The sequence below is a fragment of the Crassostrea angulata genome, chromosome 3 (assembly GCF_025612915.1).
Source record: "Crassostrea angulata isolate pt1a10 chromosome 3, ASM2561291v2, whole genome shotgun sequence".
NCBI classification, from domain to species: Eukaryota; Metazoa; Mollusca; class Bivalvia; order Ostreida; family Ostreidae; genus Magallana; species Magallana angulata.
Window position 1 is genome coordinate 54,034,169 of NC_069113.1, and position 12,725 is coordinate 54,046,893.

The 12,725-nt window shown below is 39.0% G+C and overlaps 1 protein-coding gene across 2 annotated transcripts; it reads right to left on the reverse strand.

Moving 5' to 3' along the window:
- Positions 1-22: 22 nt before the first annotated feature.
- Positions 23-10,020, reverse strand: LOC128175959 (uncharacterized). 2 transcript variants are annotated; one of them, XM_052841893.1, is made up of 19 exons: positions 9,627-10,020; positions 8,717-8,734; positions 7,578-7,622; positions 7,356-7,463; positions 4,869-4,907; positions 4,587-4,658; positions 4,246-4,373; positions 3,549-3,709; positions 3,162-3,252; positions 2,847-2,998; positions 2,503-2,546; positions 2,299-2,409; positions 2,093-2,179; positions 1,889-1,997; positions 1,655-1,797; positions 1,060-1,460; positions 740-837; positions 493-552; positions 23-385 (listed from the first exon to the last, which is right to left on the reverse strand). In XM_052841893.1, the coding sequence occupies exons 1-19, from the start codon at positions 9,804-9,806 to the stop codon at positions 360-362; spliced, it is 2,073 nt and encodes a 690-aa protein (XP_052697853.1). In that variant the 5' UTR covers positions 9,807-10,020; the 3' UTR covers positions 23-359. The 2 variants fall into 2 exon arrangements, with proteins under 2 accessions (XP_052697853.1, XP_052697854.1); XM_052841894.1 differs by lacking the exon at positions 8,717-8,734.
- Between the last annotated feature and the right edge of the window lie 2,705 nt (positions 10,021-12,725).

A 12,725-nucleotide genomic window follows, 5' to 3' on the forward strand; every position in this document is an offset into this window, starting at 1 on the left:
AATGAACAACAAAACGCATTCAGAAACTAAAATCAGTTTTATATTTCCAAGCATTTCACAGATTTTCTGATGTGCTTGGTTACATAAACTGTTTATACGGATAACAAATAAAATTGTAAAATAAAATTTAAAAAGTTGTAAAAAGATAGAAATTAAACATTCAAATATATGGAATTATAAATTAAAAAGTTCAATTGGAATACTGTTCACACAATAAACCTAATTATTTCGTGTAAGAGTAGCTGCGAGACCTCTGGCTCTGCATAAAAAATATAATACTGATGTGAATTAATAGTTTGAGTACTATCGCACTGTTTAACTACCGATAAGACATCAACAGTAGGACACCGACTCGATGCTTAGCGAGCAGCAAGCAACTTGCGACCTGTAATGGAGAAAAGATCGTTTTAACATCTGTACCAGCATTATTGGGATCTAGTTTTTACTGATTGATCAGAAGAAAATGACAACAAAAAGTAGAACATTGAGTACCTCCCGTCATGGTTTCGGGTTTTATAAAGTCATCCATAGCTGTAGTTATAAAGTTGTTCCCTGAAAGATTGATGAAAAATAATTATATATTATTTTGAAATTATAAATACATTAAGTAAGTTATATTCCGATAATAAACCACAAGCTAGACGTTAAAAAAAGGTTCAGCGTGTGCGGATACCGACATTTGGTATAAATATGCAATGTCAGTGGGATTGACAATGAGTTAGCTTGATCAGATACTTACTTCCGGAGTTGTCGGTGTGGAAAAGGTGGGAAGAAGCGATCTCCTGCCCCAGCTTCTGGTCTGTGTCCTGGATCATCCTCAGCTGAGCGTCCGTCACCCTGAAACAGACCAGCTAAAGTATAACTAACCGCTTGCCGTCAACAACTTCCCAACGCCTTTTGTCGTCAACCTAGCAACGTTCGCTGTAGTTTTACGTATAGATAATGCATGCATTGGTAATGTATGTGGATATGTAAATAAACTTCAATAAACACTTGAAATTAGGCACTGGAATAATTGTATGTATTTTTAAAAAAAAAACAAAAAAAAGAAGTTCTCACCCTCTCTGGTGCAGGGCGGGGTAATCGGCTTTCATTACAGACGTGGTGAAGGCGTGTTCCACGGGCGGATCCCGGTGCGCGGCGCGTGCGTTCAGACTCTCCTGTTTGTTGACGGTAAACGGGTCTGCTGCCTTCAGGTCCAGTGTGTTCTCGCTCATAGACACGTGCTTGAACTTCACGGCGGCGTTCCTCTCCGTCTTTCCGGCCGGTAGAACGTTTGCATCGTTCTTTTTGTCTCCTTTGAATTTCATTTGCGTTTCCGAGGAGAACTCCATGGGGTTGTAGCCCACGATGAAGTGGGTGCTCCGGCCGTCCTCCAGGCGGGTTTTACATAGCGAGTTTTTGGCGTGACGGCGGTCCACGGCGTGATCACCGGACATGAACGTTCCTATGAAGTTGTTCTGTTTAAAAAAAACAACATTCAGGGAAGATAGTTCTATAATTCTTTCACTACGCATGTAATATTTTTAATTTTGTAAAAAATTTTCACGCAGATAAACTGTGATCGGAAAAAAGTGTAATAGAAAGCCAATAAAAGACAAGGTTTGAATTATTTTACGTTATTTTACTTCAAGGTCAGAGCTTGGCTGTTTACCTTGGCTTCAGATGTGCGGTTCTCGGCGGGAGGATACGGGAGAGCGTCATTAGGAGTCAGGTAATCGAACTCCACTTCCGGTCTGGCCATTGGCTCCATGGGTCGATAGCCGGCTGGTGGTCCCCGGTAGTCGGTATGGGCCACTGGAGGGAGGAGTCAACGCACGGTTAGTGCATGTAAGTATCGGGGAAATATCACAACAGTTCATCTTCTATTCAGTTACTTTGTACTCACGTGAGGTTTGGCGATCCGCCGCGTGACGTGACCTGTCGAAGCTGAAGATGACGTTGTCCGTATGACGCTTCTCTATGTTCACCTCCATTTGAGTTTTCCCTTCTGCATTCTTGGTTAATGAAAAATAATAACTTATTTTATTGGGGTATTACATATGAGTTGTGATGAGAAAAGATTTGAATAAAATCTTTATTTGTGACAAACCAGAGTGGGCGCCGCAGGCGTGTAGCTGTAGTCCGTCTGGTTGGACGTGGACATCATTGGGGCATAGGCAGGGTCGTTCTGGAGTAACTGCAACACGAAGACGGGTCAACGTAATTACTCGGCGACCACATGTACATCAAATAGAATTTTGTTTAAATTATATCTAATTTACTTCTTATGGTTTATTAGATTGATTAAGGACTTACTCTCCCTGCGTCTGGTACCAGACATTTCTGTGGAGGTCCTCGGGCGGCCATGGATCCTGGGGCAAAGTCTTTGCCGTAAACGGTATGAATGGTACTGGGGTCGGATCCAAACTGCAAATAAAGGCATTGTTTTCGTTGGCTGTGTTCAGGTTTTCAATAAATCTCAGATTTCCAAAGGTTACCAAGGAAATGTTTTTGTTTTACCTGAAAGTGTGCCGCCGTCTGGTAACTACGCTCGTCAAAAGCATCTGAAACGAGAAACAAAACGGCCTGTTGCAAAGTGAAGAGATAATTACTCTTGTTAAGAAAAACTCTGTGAATTATTTATTGTAAACCCGATTTTACTGCCTGCTGATGTATTGAAGTCTGTTTGTTATACGCAGCACTACATACAGTTTAAGTGGCAGATCACGAATTAGAATTTTCATCAGTCTGTGGTAGTGCAAATGGCTTTTGGTGAGATCAAAAACCTTAAGATTATTTTCGTCGCTGAGTTGTAATTTTATTTTTGAAGCATTGAAGAGAGGTATTTAAGAAAGGTTAAAAACCTTTAAAGACTTTTGGAACTGTCGTCTGCCGGGCATGCGCCGCTAGGTGATTGACACGTGTGTTGTCGTCAGGAAGAGAACCTGATGACGTAGAACTCTCCACGCCACTGTCTTCGGAATCCTCTTTTCCCTTCTTTTTATCCAACCTCATCCTGTCAAGGACAAAATAACACAACATAAATGCCCCGGCTCACTCGGATCATTATTTTTTATAGACTAATGTGTTATTGTGTTTATTTCTGAATCAAGACTTGGATTATTTTGGTGACATTCATTGATTTTCATCAAGAACAGAACATATGGATACATCCTTACTGTGAAGCCTTGATGGCTCGAGCGGCGTGCTCAGCCGGCGGCAGGGTTCGGGGCCCGAACTCATCATTAACCGTCGTCTGAAAACTCCCAACTGCAAAATAATTTCAGCAAATCACACCATCGCTCAAAATCGCCCTACATGTCGTCAACGTTTTAAAGTTGAAATCAAGTTGCGTCTTTCTTTTATTCATACGCTGTATACTTGTATATATATAATTACATAATGCAGTTATCTTTATTTTTAAAAAAGGAACATTAAAAGAAAGTTGAGAATTAGCTAAATAATTGGTTGTCTGTTTTATATAGTTGAACTATTAAGGATTACATTCTAGAAACCGCTAACTTCTGTAATACAGAACCAAATGAAGGTGCAGTACTCATGTTTACCTATTCCATTGTAATCACCGGTCCTGAACACGTGGGAAAATTTGGACATGTCCTTCATCTTCTTGCTGACCTCCCTGCCCATGTCGCCCTTCTCCCTGATAAACCCGTCAGGGGCCCCCTCTCGGCCCACGCCGTATACTCTCTGGTGTTCACTGAACAGCCTGTAAAATAACACAGAGTCTCAACAGCCTGTAATATAACACGAAATCTCAACAGCCTGTAAAATAACAGAGTCTCAACAGCCTGTAAAATAACACGGAATCTCAACAGCCTGTAATATAACACGAAATCTCAACAGCTTGTAAAATAACAGAGTCTCAAAAGCCTGTAAAATAACACAGAATCTCAACAGCCTGTAATATAATACGGAATCTCAACAGCCTGTAAAATAACACAGAGTCTCAACAGCCTGTAAAATAACACAGTCTCAAAAGCCTGTAAAATAACACAGAGTCTCAAAAGCCTGTAAAATAACACAGAGTCTCAACAGTCTGTAAAATAGTAGATAAAAAGCTTGTAAAATAACATGGTCTAAATAGTCTGCAAAATGACAGGTCTCATGCAACAGCCTATAAAACAACAGTTTCATCAGCCTATAAAATAGCACGAAGTCTTAGCAGCCTGCAAAAACACAAAGAAATACAGTTAGCTTTGGGTTTGTTCTGTCCGTTAGTGTATTCCTAGGTTTTTGACTTACTGTGGGGCGTCGCTGCCTAACTTGATGTTGGTTCCTCTCTGTCTCCAAAACTTCTCAGGGTCCAGAGGCAGCTTCATGATGGCCGTATTGACGCGGGGGTACAGTGGGGCCACCGGGTTATCTCGTATCTGTAACGAACCGATCACGGTCAACTAATTAAGCGGATCACTCTTCGTTTTTTTTTAATTACATGTATAATATCCTTTGTTAAAATATTCTTTAGCCTATCATTTGGTTTTTGTAGTAAGTGTGGAAGATCGCTAAATTATATATACTGTTTAATTTTTTTTTTACATCATAGAGCACATATTGCCAAAAGTATACCCAGTACAAAAACATACATCCGGTATATACGATGACTTGTACTCGGAGTCCGCCATCTTTCTGCTGACCATGTACCGTGGCGCCATATCCTTAAAAATCAGAAAAGACGTGTTCATGACATCTATATCTAATTAATACTGTCATCATCTATTTTGGATTAGGAATTGTTCGTGGATTATACCAAATGAAATTAATCAAACCAGGTAGATGAATTAATTTTTGTTGCGTTTTTTTTTTTTGGTTTAATTTGTTTTTCTTGTATTTGTTTAATCAAGTCTGGGTTTTGTTTTTTCACTTACCGGCCAGTTAATGATTCCAGGGTCCTGTAAAGTTTTGGGCTGTAAATAAAAACGTTACAAGTAAGAAAATTCAGACACAATAATTTGACCTCAACTGTCGTTATAAAGTTATAAATCTTTTTATTTTAATGTTGCTGTTGTATTTGAGTGTTATCGATGAGCTAATAAACGTCGCTGATCTGGAGACCAGTGTTTAGTGGTTGTCCCTCGGGACCGCCAGTTCTTCACTAGAACCCTTGAAAGATGTTACATAACGCTGTGGATTAAGTGCTCAAACTTAACACAGCAGGCGTCACGTGTGACTGTGGGAGTCAATGACATTCGAAAGTAACTTGCAATGTGACAAGGCAATATATCAGCGCCCGTCAACACGTGGAAAAACTTCACTGCCTACGCAACATCATTAACCCAATTCCAGTCGACTCCTATAAAACCGTCTCATATGGTTATAAAGCTTTTAAAGGTTTATTTTAAATTCGTTACAATTTTTGGTTAATGTTGTACAATATCCAAAGCATCAAGTTTCAGGTAATTCACGATCTCTTAGGTCTGTCTGTCTGTTTGTCTGCTGTCCGTCTATATATCCGCCCGTCAGTCTACCAAAGTGACAGTCCGTTCGTTTACCTTGCTTTAGGACTGTTGTATGTGTCTGTCGGTTTACCTTGCTTTAGGACTGTTGTATGTGTCTGTCTGTTTACCTTGCTTTTGGACTGTTGTATGTGTCTGTTTACCTTGCTATAAGAATGTTGTATGTGTCTGTCTGTTTACCTTGCTATAGGGTTGTTGTATATGTCTGTCTGTTTATCTTGCTTTTGGACTGTTGTATGTGTCTGTCCGTTTACCGTGCTTTAGGACTGTTGTATGTGTCTGTCCGTTTACCTTGCTTTAGGACTGTTGTATGTGTCTGTCCGTTTACTTTGCTTTAGGACTGTTGTATATGTCTGTCCGTTTACCTTGCTGTAGGACTGTTGTATGTGTCTGTCGGTTTACCTTGCTATAGAAATGTTGTATCTGTTTGTGTATATGTGTACCTTGCTATAGGAATGTTGTGTGTTTGTGTATATGTGTACCTTGCTATAGGAATGTTGTGTGTTTGTGTATCTGTGTACCTTGCTATAGGAATGTCGTGTGTTTGTGTATCTGTGTACCTTGCTATAGGACTGTTGTGTGTTTGTGTATCTGTGTACCTTGCTATAGGACTGTTGTGTGTTTGTGTATATGTGTACCTTGCTATAGGAATGTTGTGTGTTTGTGTATATGTGTACCTTGCTATAGAAATGTCGTGTGTTTGTGTATCTGAGATATTTGCTATAGGACTGTTGTGTGTTTGTGTATATGTGTACCTTGCTATAGGAATGTTGTGTGTTTGTGTATCTGTGTACCTTGCTATAGGAATGTCGTGTGTTTGTGTATCTGTGTACCTTGCTATAGGACTGTTGTGTGTGTGTATCTGTTTGCCCTGCTATAGGAATGTTGTGTATTTGTGTATCTGTGTACATTGCCATAGAAATGTCGTGTGTTTGTGTATCTATGTACCTTGCTATAGAAATGTCGTGTGTTTGTGTATCTGAGATATTTGCTATAGGACTGTTGTGTGTTTGTGTATCTGTGTACTTTGCAATAGGAATGTTGTGTGTTTGTGTATCTGTTTACCTTGCTATAGGACTGTTGTGTGTTTGTGTATATGTGTACCTTGCTATAGGAATGTTGTGTGTTTTTGTGTATCTGTGTACCTTGCTATAGGACTGTTGTATGTGTTTGTGTATCTGTGTACCTTGCTATAGGAATGTTTTGTGTTTGTGTATCTGTTTATCTTGCTATTGGAATGTTGTGTGTGTGTGTATCTGTTTACCTTGATATAGGAATGTTGTGTGTGTGTGTGTGTATATGTTTACCTTGCTATAGAAATGTTGTATATGTTTGTGTATATGTGTACCTTGCTATAGGAATGTTGTGTGTTTGTGTATATGTTTACCTTGCTATAGGACTGTTGTATGTGTTTGTGTATCTGTGTACCTTGCTATAAGAATGTTTTGTGTTTGTGTATCTGTTTATCTTGCTATTGGAATGTTGTGTGTGTGTGTGTATCTGTTTACCTTGATATAGGAATGTTGTGTGTGTGTGTGTGTATATGTTTACCTTGCTATAGAAATGTTGTATCTGTTTGTGTATATGTGTACCTTGCTATAGGAATGTTGTGTGTTTGTGTATATGTTTACCTTGCTATAGGAATGTTGTGTGTTTGTGTAACTGTTTACCTTGCTATAGGAATGTTGTGTGTTTGTGTATCTGTTTATCTTGCTATTGGAATGTTGTGTGTGTGTGTATCTGTTTACTTGATATAGGAATGTTGTGTGTGTGTATCTATGTACCTTGCTATAGGAATGTTGTGTGTGTTTATCTGTTTACATTGCTACAGGAATGTTGTGTGTTTTTGTATATGTTTACCTTGCTATAGGAATGTTGTGTGTTTTTGTATCTGTGTACCTTGCTATAGGACTGCTCTGTGAAGTCGGCCTTGGTGGTACTCTGTTGGTACGTTTCATTGGGCACCAGACCACCGCTGTCATTTCCCAGGTGAAAATGATGGTCCAGCTTTACAAGGGAAAGAAATCAATCAGTTGCATACATAATCTTTAAATAAAGCTTTTCTTTCTAATTTATTTTGCTTTGTCAGCTATTATGTCATTAGATCCATGCAGGACCTACCTGGCCATGTTGTGCTTGTAGTGAGGATGGATCTAGGGAGGCGCCCTGAAGAAAACCCCAGAAAGTGATATAAACTTTTACAAAACTTTATAGATATAGAAGTAGCTTACTAAGCGAAATCACAACCGTATATATACCTACTCGAGTATTTAGACGTTGTCGTTTAGGTTACATAAACTGTAATTATGAACATTGTCGTAGAATTGTATACATCCTACAAATAAATTGAATCAAAGGGATTGTGTGCGACCACATATAACTGTAAATGTAACTTGTTTTTCGTGTTTAAAGTTTAATTATTACAGTTTTTTTTATAATACATTTATTAAAACAGTTTTGTACTTATTTAGTACCAATAAAAAGTCGAGCAAAATAAATGTTTGTTCGACTGATTTAACCATTACCACCGACGAATTTAGAGTAGTTGTAATATCAATGAACGTACTGATATATAAACTGTTCAATCACAGAATACTGTCACAATTTGCGTGTATCGAAACAATCAATCGGTCTAATAATTCAAAATAAAAATTCCAAGAAAATTACACCACGGGACACGACAAAATATACCGTATTTACATGGGTACCAGTGTCTGAGCAAACTGTGTGCAGGCACACGAAGCGTGTTAGGTGTATGCTTAATACTGTAGTTTTAGGTGTATGCTTAATACTGTAGTTTATATTGTCCGAATTTGAAAGTGCCATTTGTACATGCCAATAAATATCTTAAAACTGTAAAAACTTTAGTTTTCCTGTGAACATATTCATATTCTAAACAGGGTTGTAACTAAATGTATTGGTTTTAGTAAAACTCAATTCTAAACTACAATGTATATGTATATAGATGTATTCATATTATGGTGATATTGATGAGGGATTTCGTAGGGGAAATGCTATGCTTACCCTCCCTCCCTTTCCCCATTCTCATTCTAACACCTATATAATATGAAACTTGTTCTTTATAATTGTGTGTCATTCACACGCGGCGAAATTGAATGCAAGTATATTGATACAGTGTAAGTATATTGATATTTGTAGATACAATGTAGACTGCTCTGTGGTACATCAGTCTTTGCATGCAAACAGACTGTTCACGTGCTCCCAAAGCAAATACGAATTCAAAACACTGTGCAACATACCATATCTGGATTCTTTTTCTGTAAAACATTGATCAATTATTTTGGCTTTTTTAAGAGTGTAAATAAATTAGCTAGAACTCTGACTGGGAGTTACATCTCTTTTACTCTCAAATGTTAAAAGTAAAAGTTGACAGACGCAAGAAAATTGGATATGGTAGTCTATATGGTCTATATTGTTTTGCTTAACAGATTTTTTTTCGAGGGAAGAGGTGGTGGTGGTGGGGGGGGGGGGGGGTGTAAATGGCCGTGCATTGAAAATAAATAAGTCTACAAAAACCGATCCCTGCCTTTTTTAAAGTCTTGGTGGAGTCGGATCATTCAACGACTTGGGGTAGACAATCTATGGTATTTGATCGATATCCAATGTTCCGGAAAAACTGTCCTTTGTTTCGGTGTTTTTTCTGCCACTAAGCCAGTCATGTTTCTTACGATAAGATTGTGTTTCACACCAGCCGCATTTAATCTATATCCCTTTTTCAAGTCCAGTTCGAATCAATGAATGTATTTTAAACTGATTAAAGAATTCATTTGCGGACCCCTTACTCTGCGGATAATTCTATAAAACCTAAGGATTATATTTGTATGCTAGTATATAAACCTATATATGCATAATTGAGATACGTCAAAATGATATGTTCAAAATTTCGATCATGCATTAAACAAAAACACCAACATCGATCATGTTAAATGACACGAATTTTCACAATAAAATTCCATTCCAATTAAATCATTTACACTTTTTGTAATTAATGATTTGACTTTGATTAATTATAGTTATGTAAGCTTCTCTAGCAGATTAAATTTTGTAAGCACCTCGTCATTATATTTTTATTGTACAAGCACGTTCGTTTTTCATTATTTTAATATCATGAAATGGTTTTTGAATCAGTCAAATAAAGCATGAACTCACCAAGAAATCACGACTATAACTGCTGTCGAAGATCCCATCGCTTAGTTTGTTCGCGGTCAAGTTATACTCCCCATCCTTCAAAACACAACTCTTGGACAACCTCTCCCGGATTTCCTGCACTCGGAGATTCCGGGAGGGTCCGTATAGACGTCTCCGTCTTTCATCTGGAGTTTCAAGCATATCCCCGGATAGTCTTCAATTATTCCGACACGTACAATGTATGACAACGCGAAATAAAGTATTAAAACGAGATCACTTTCCGCTGGAAAAAATAATAATTTACATATTGTTTCCAAAGTTTGTTAAAAAATGTGACGAAAAAAAGTAACAACAATTGGTACTCAGGAATGACTAAGTTCCTATTATGACCTCACGCTATTGTCTTGCGTCACCATAACGACGACCTCCTAATCCAGCGCGCGGTAATTAAAATCCCCCTAATATTACTTATTAGGTCAGTTACTGACTCACTACGGAAATATATTGGGTTGATCAATCTCATAGATGGCGAGGCGAAGCCGAGCCTTCTATGAGATTGATCAACCCAATATATTTCCGTAGTGAGTCAGTAACTAACCTAATAAGTGTTTTGTTTTCTCGAGGACTATCAAGCGACATATTTATTCACAAATACCGATGATCTACGCAAAGCCATGTACAAGATGCCTTACATCTCGTCCAATTTAACTCATTTAAACTCTTCAAAATTTTCATCTCACCTTTCAAATACTCTTTCAAAATCTTTGCTTTACCCATGTTTACTTACAATGTTTTGTTGCTATTTAATTTCAAATGTTTTCTCCCTTTCCTCTGCAGAGATTTGAGCAAATTTCGTCGCTGCCATTTTGTTCTGCTCCAGACAAAACAATGTGACGTCAATATTCTAAGGGCAACTACTCTAATTTTAAAGAATTTCAAAGGGCAACAACTCCAAATACTTTAAGAACTTACAGCATGCAGTTTATGTATAAAATACTATGAAATGTCGAAATGAGTAAGCGAAGCGTCGACCAATGACGGCCATATTGCCTAATATTATTTCTCACAGAACAAATATAGAGATATATGAGGCAATCACGTGCTATGTTTAAACCAATGAAAATGTGACATTTAAGTCCAAGGGAAAACAATCTCTTATAGTTAGACCACTCTTGTGCACATTTAATTTTTATTGTTTTTATAAACTTTTTTACATTTAAAACTTTTATGTATAATTTTTAAAGTATTGTTACATTTTCTTTAGTGAGTTAATTTAGTTTTCAATTAAACATGTAATACTATGGTTTAATTTCAATATTTTGATTGCCCATCATATAAGATTGAGGCGGATCTTCAGCTGTGACATTTGGCATTTGACAAATATATAAGAGCCCTGATAAAGGGATAAAACATTTGACACTTTACAAACGAACTTGCTTTGCATTAAAGCTTTGTGTTATTTTTTGCACCAGTCGGTGTCTCAATTTAATATTTTTATACAATTTATACGAAAGGCCTATATAATTAAGTTACCTGCTTATCTTAATCACCGTTGATGAATATTCCTGTTAACTAATGATTATATAATTTAATTGATTTAAAAAAAGAGAGAGAGAGAATACAAGGTATGAGTAAAAGTTGTAATATTTTTTTTTTACACTCCCTAGTCGCAGGTTTGCCCTTTATGCTATGTTTGATACAGACTGTGTATTAGGATAAGTTTCCAAAAAAAGTTTAAATATCATTTAAAAACATTTCAGCAGTGAAAAGGTCGTAATAAGTATAGGTTCCGGAATACCGATACCAACTGGCTCTTTTATTAGTCCGACAAAGCTGTTTCCTGTAACATTCTTTGGTAGACTAAAGTCAAGCTAGCTGCCAATAAGCTACCTGCCAATAACGAATTTTCATGTATTTTTATCGACTATGAATTAAAGCTTTTCGAACCCGATTGCATTATATAGAAATTTAAAACGGCTCATAGCACCCAAACTAGAAAAGGTGCAATCTAGCTGAGACCGGATCCTCGGGGGTACGGGTGTCCCCTGACGGAATCCGGTCTCAACAGGGGCGATATAAGCACCGATTTCCGGCGCCAGGGCGCTGAGTTGACCCTATTATACAGGTTCCATACATTATTGTAGGGTCTCTATACAGGGCGCCTAGCGCCCAAACTAGGAGGTGTGCCATCTGGCCGAGACCGGATCCTCGGGGATACGGGTGTCCCTTGACGGAATCCGGTCTCAAAAGTGGCCATATTGACACCGATTTCCGGCGCCAGGGCGCTGATTTGACCCTATCATACAGGTTCTATACATTATTGTAGGGTCTCTATACAGGGCGCCTAGCGCCCAAACTAGGAGGTGTGCCATCAGGCCGAGACCGGATCCTCGGGGGTACGGGTGTCCCCTGACGGAATCCAGTCTCAAAAGGGGCGATATAAGCACCGATTTCCGGCGCCAGGGCGCTGAGTTGACCCTATTATACAGGTTCCATACATTATTGTAGGGTCTCTATACAGGGCGCCTAGCGCCCAAACTAGGAGGTGTGCCATCTGGCCGAGACCGGATCCTCGGGGATACGGGTGTCCCCTGACGGAATCCGGTCTCAAAAGTGGCCATATTGACACCGATTTCCGGCGCCAGGGCGCTGAGTTGACCCTATTATACAGGTTCTATACATTATTGTAGGGTCTCTATACAGGGCGCCTAGCGCCCAAACTAGGAGGTGTGCCATCAGGCCGAGACCGGATCCTCAAGGGTACGGGTGTCCCCTGACGGAATCCAGTCTCAAAAGGGGCGATATAAGCACCGATTTCCGGCGCCAGGGCGCTGAGTTGACCCTATTATACAGGTTCCATACATTATTGTAGGGTCTCTATATAGGGCGCCTAGCGCCCAAACTAGGAGGTGTGCCATCTGGCCGAGACCGGATCCTCGGGGGTACGGGTGTCCCCTGACGGCATCAGGTCTCAAAAGTGGCCATATTGACACCGATTTCCGGCGCCAGGGCGCTGATTTGACCCTCTCATACAGGTTCTACACATTATTGTAGGGTCTCTATACAGGGTGCCTAGCGCCCAAACTAGGAGGTGTGCCATCAGGCCGAGACCGGATCCTC

What these genes read in the sequence shown, in the direction of transcription:
- LOC128175959 (XM_052841893.1), bottom strand. Translation starts at nt 9,806, where the DNA reads ATGCTTGAAACTCCAGATGAAAGACGGAGACGTCTATACGGACCCTCC. An exon ending in CGAGCCATCAAGGCTTCACA is followed by an intron (nt 2,999 to 3,161) that starts GTAAGGATGTAT and finishes TGTCCTTGACAG; the next exon opens with GATGAGGTTGGATAAAAAGA. An exon ending in GGCGGATCGCCAAACCTCAC is followed by an intron (nt 1,798 to 1,888) that starts GTGAGTACAAAG and finishes TCCTCCCTCCAG; the next exon opens with TGGCCCATACCGACTACCGG.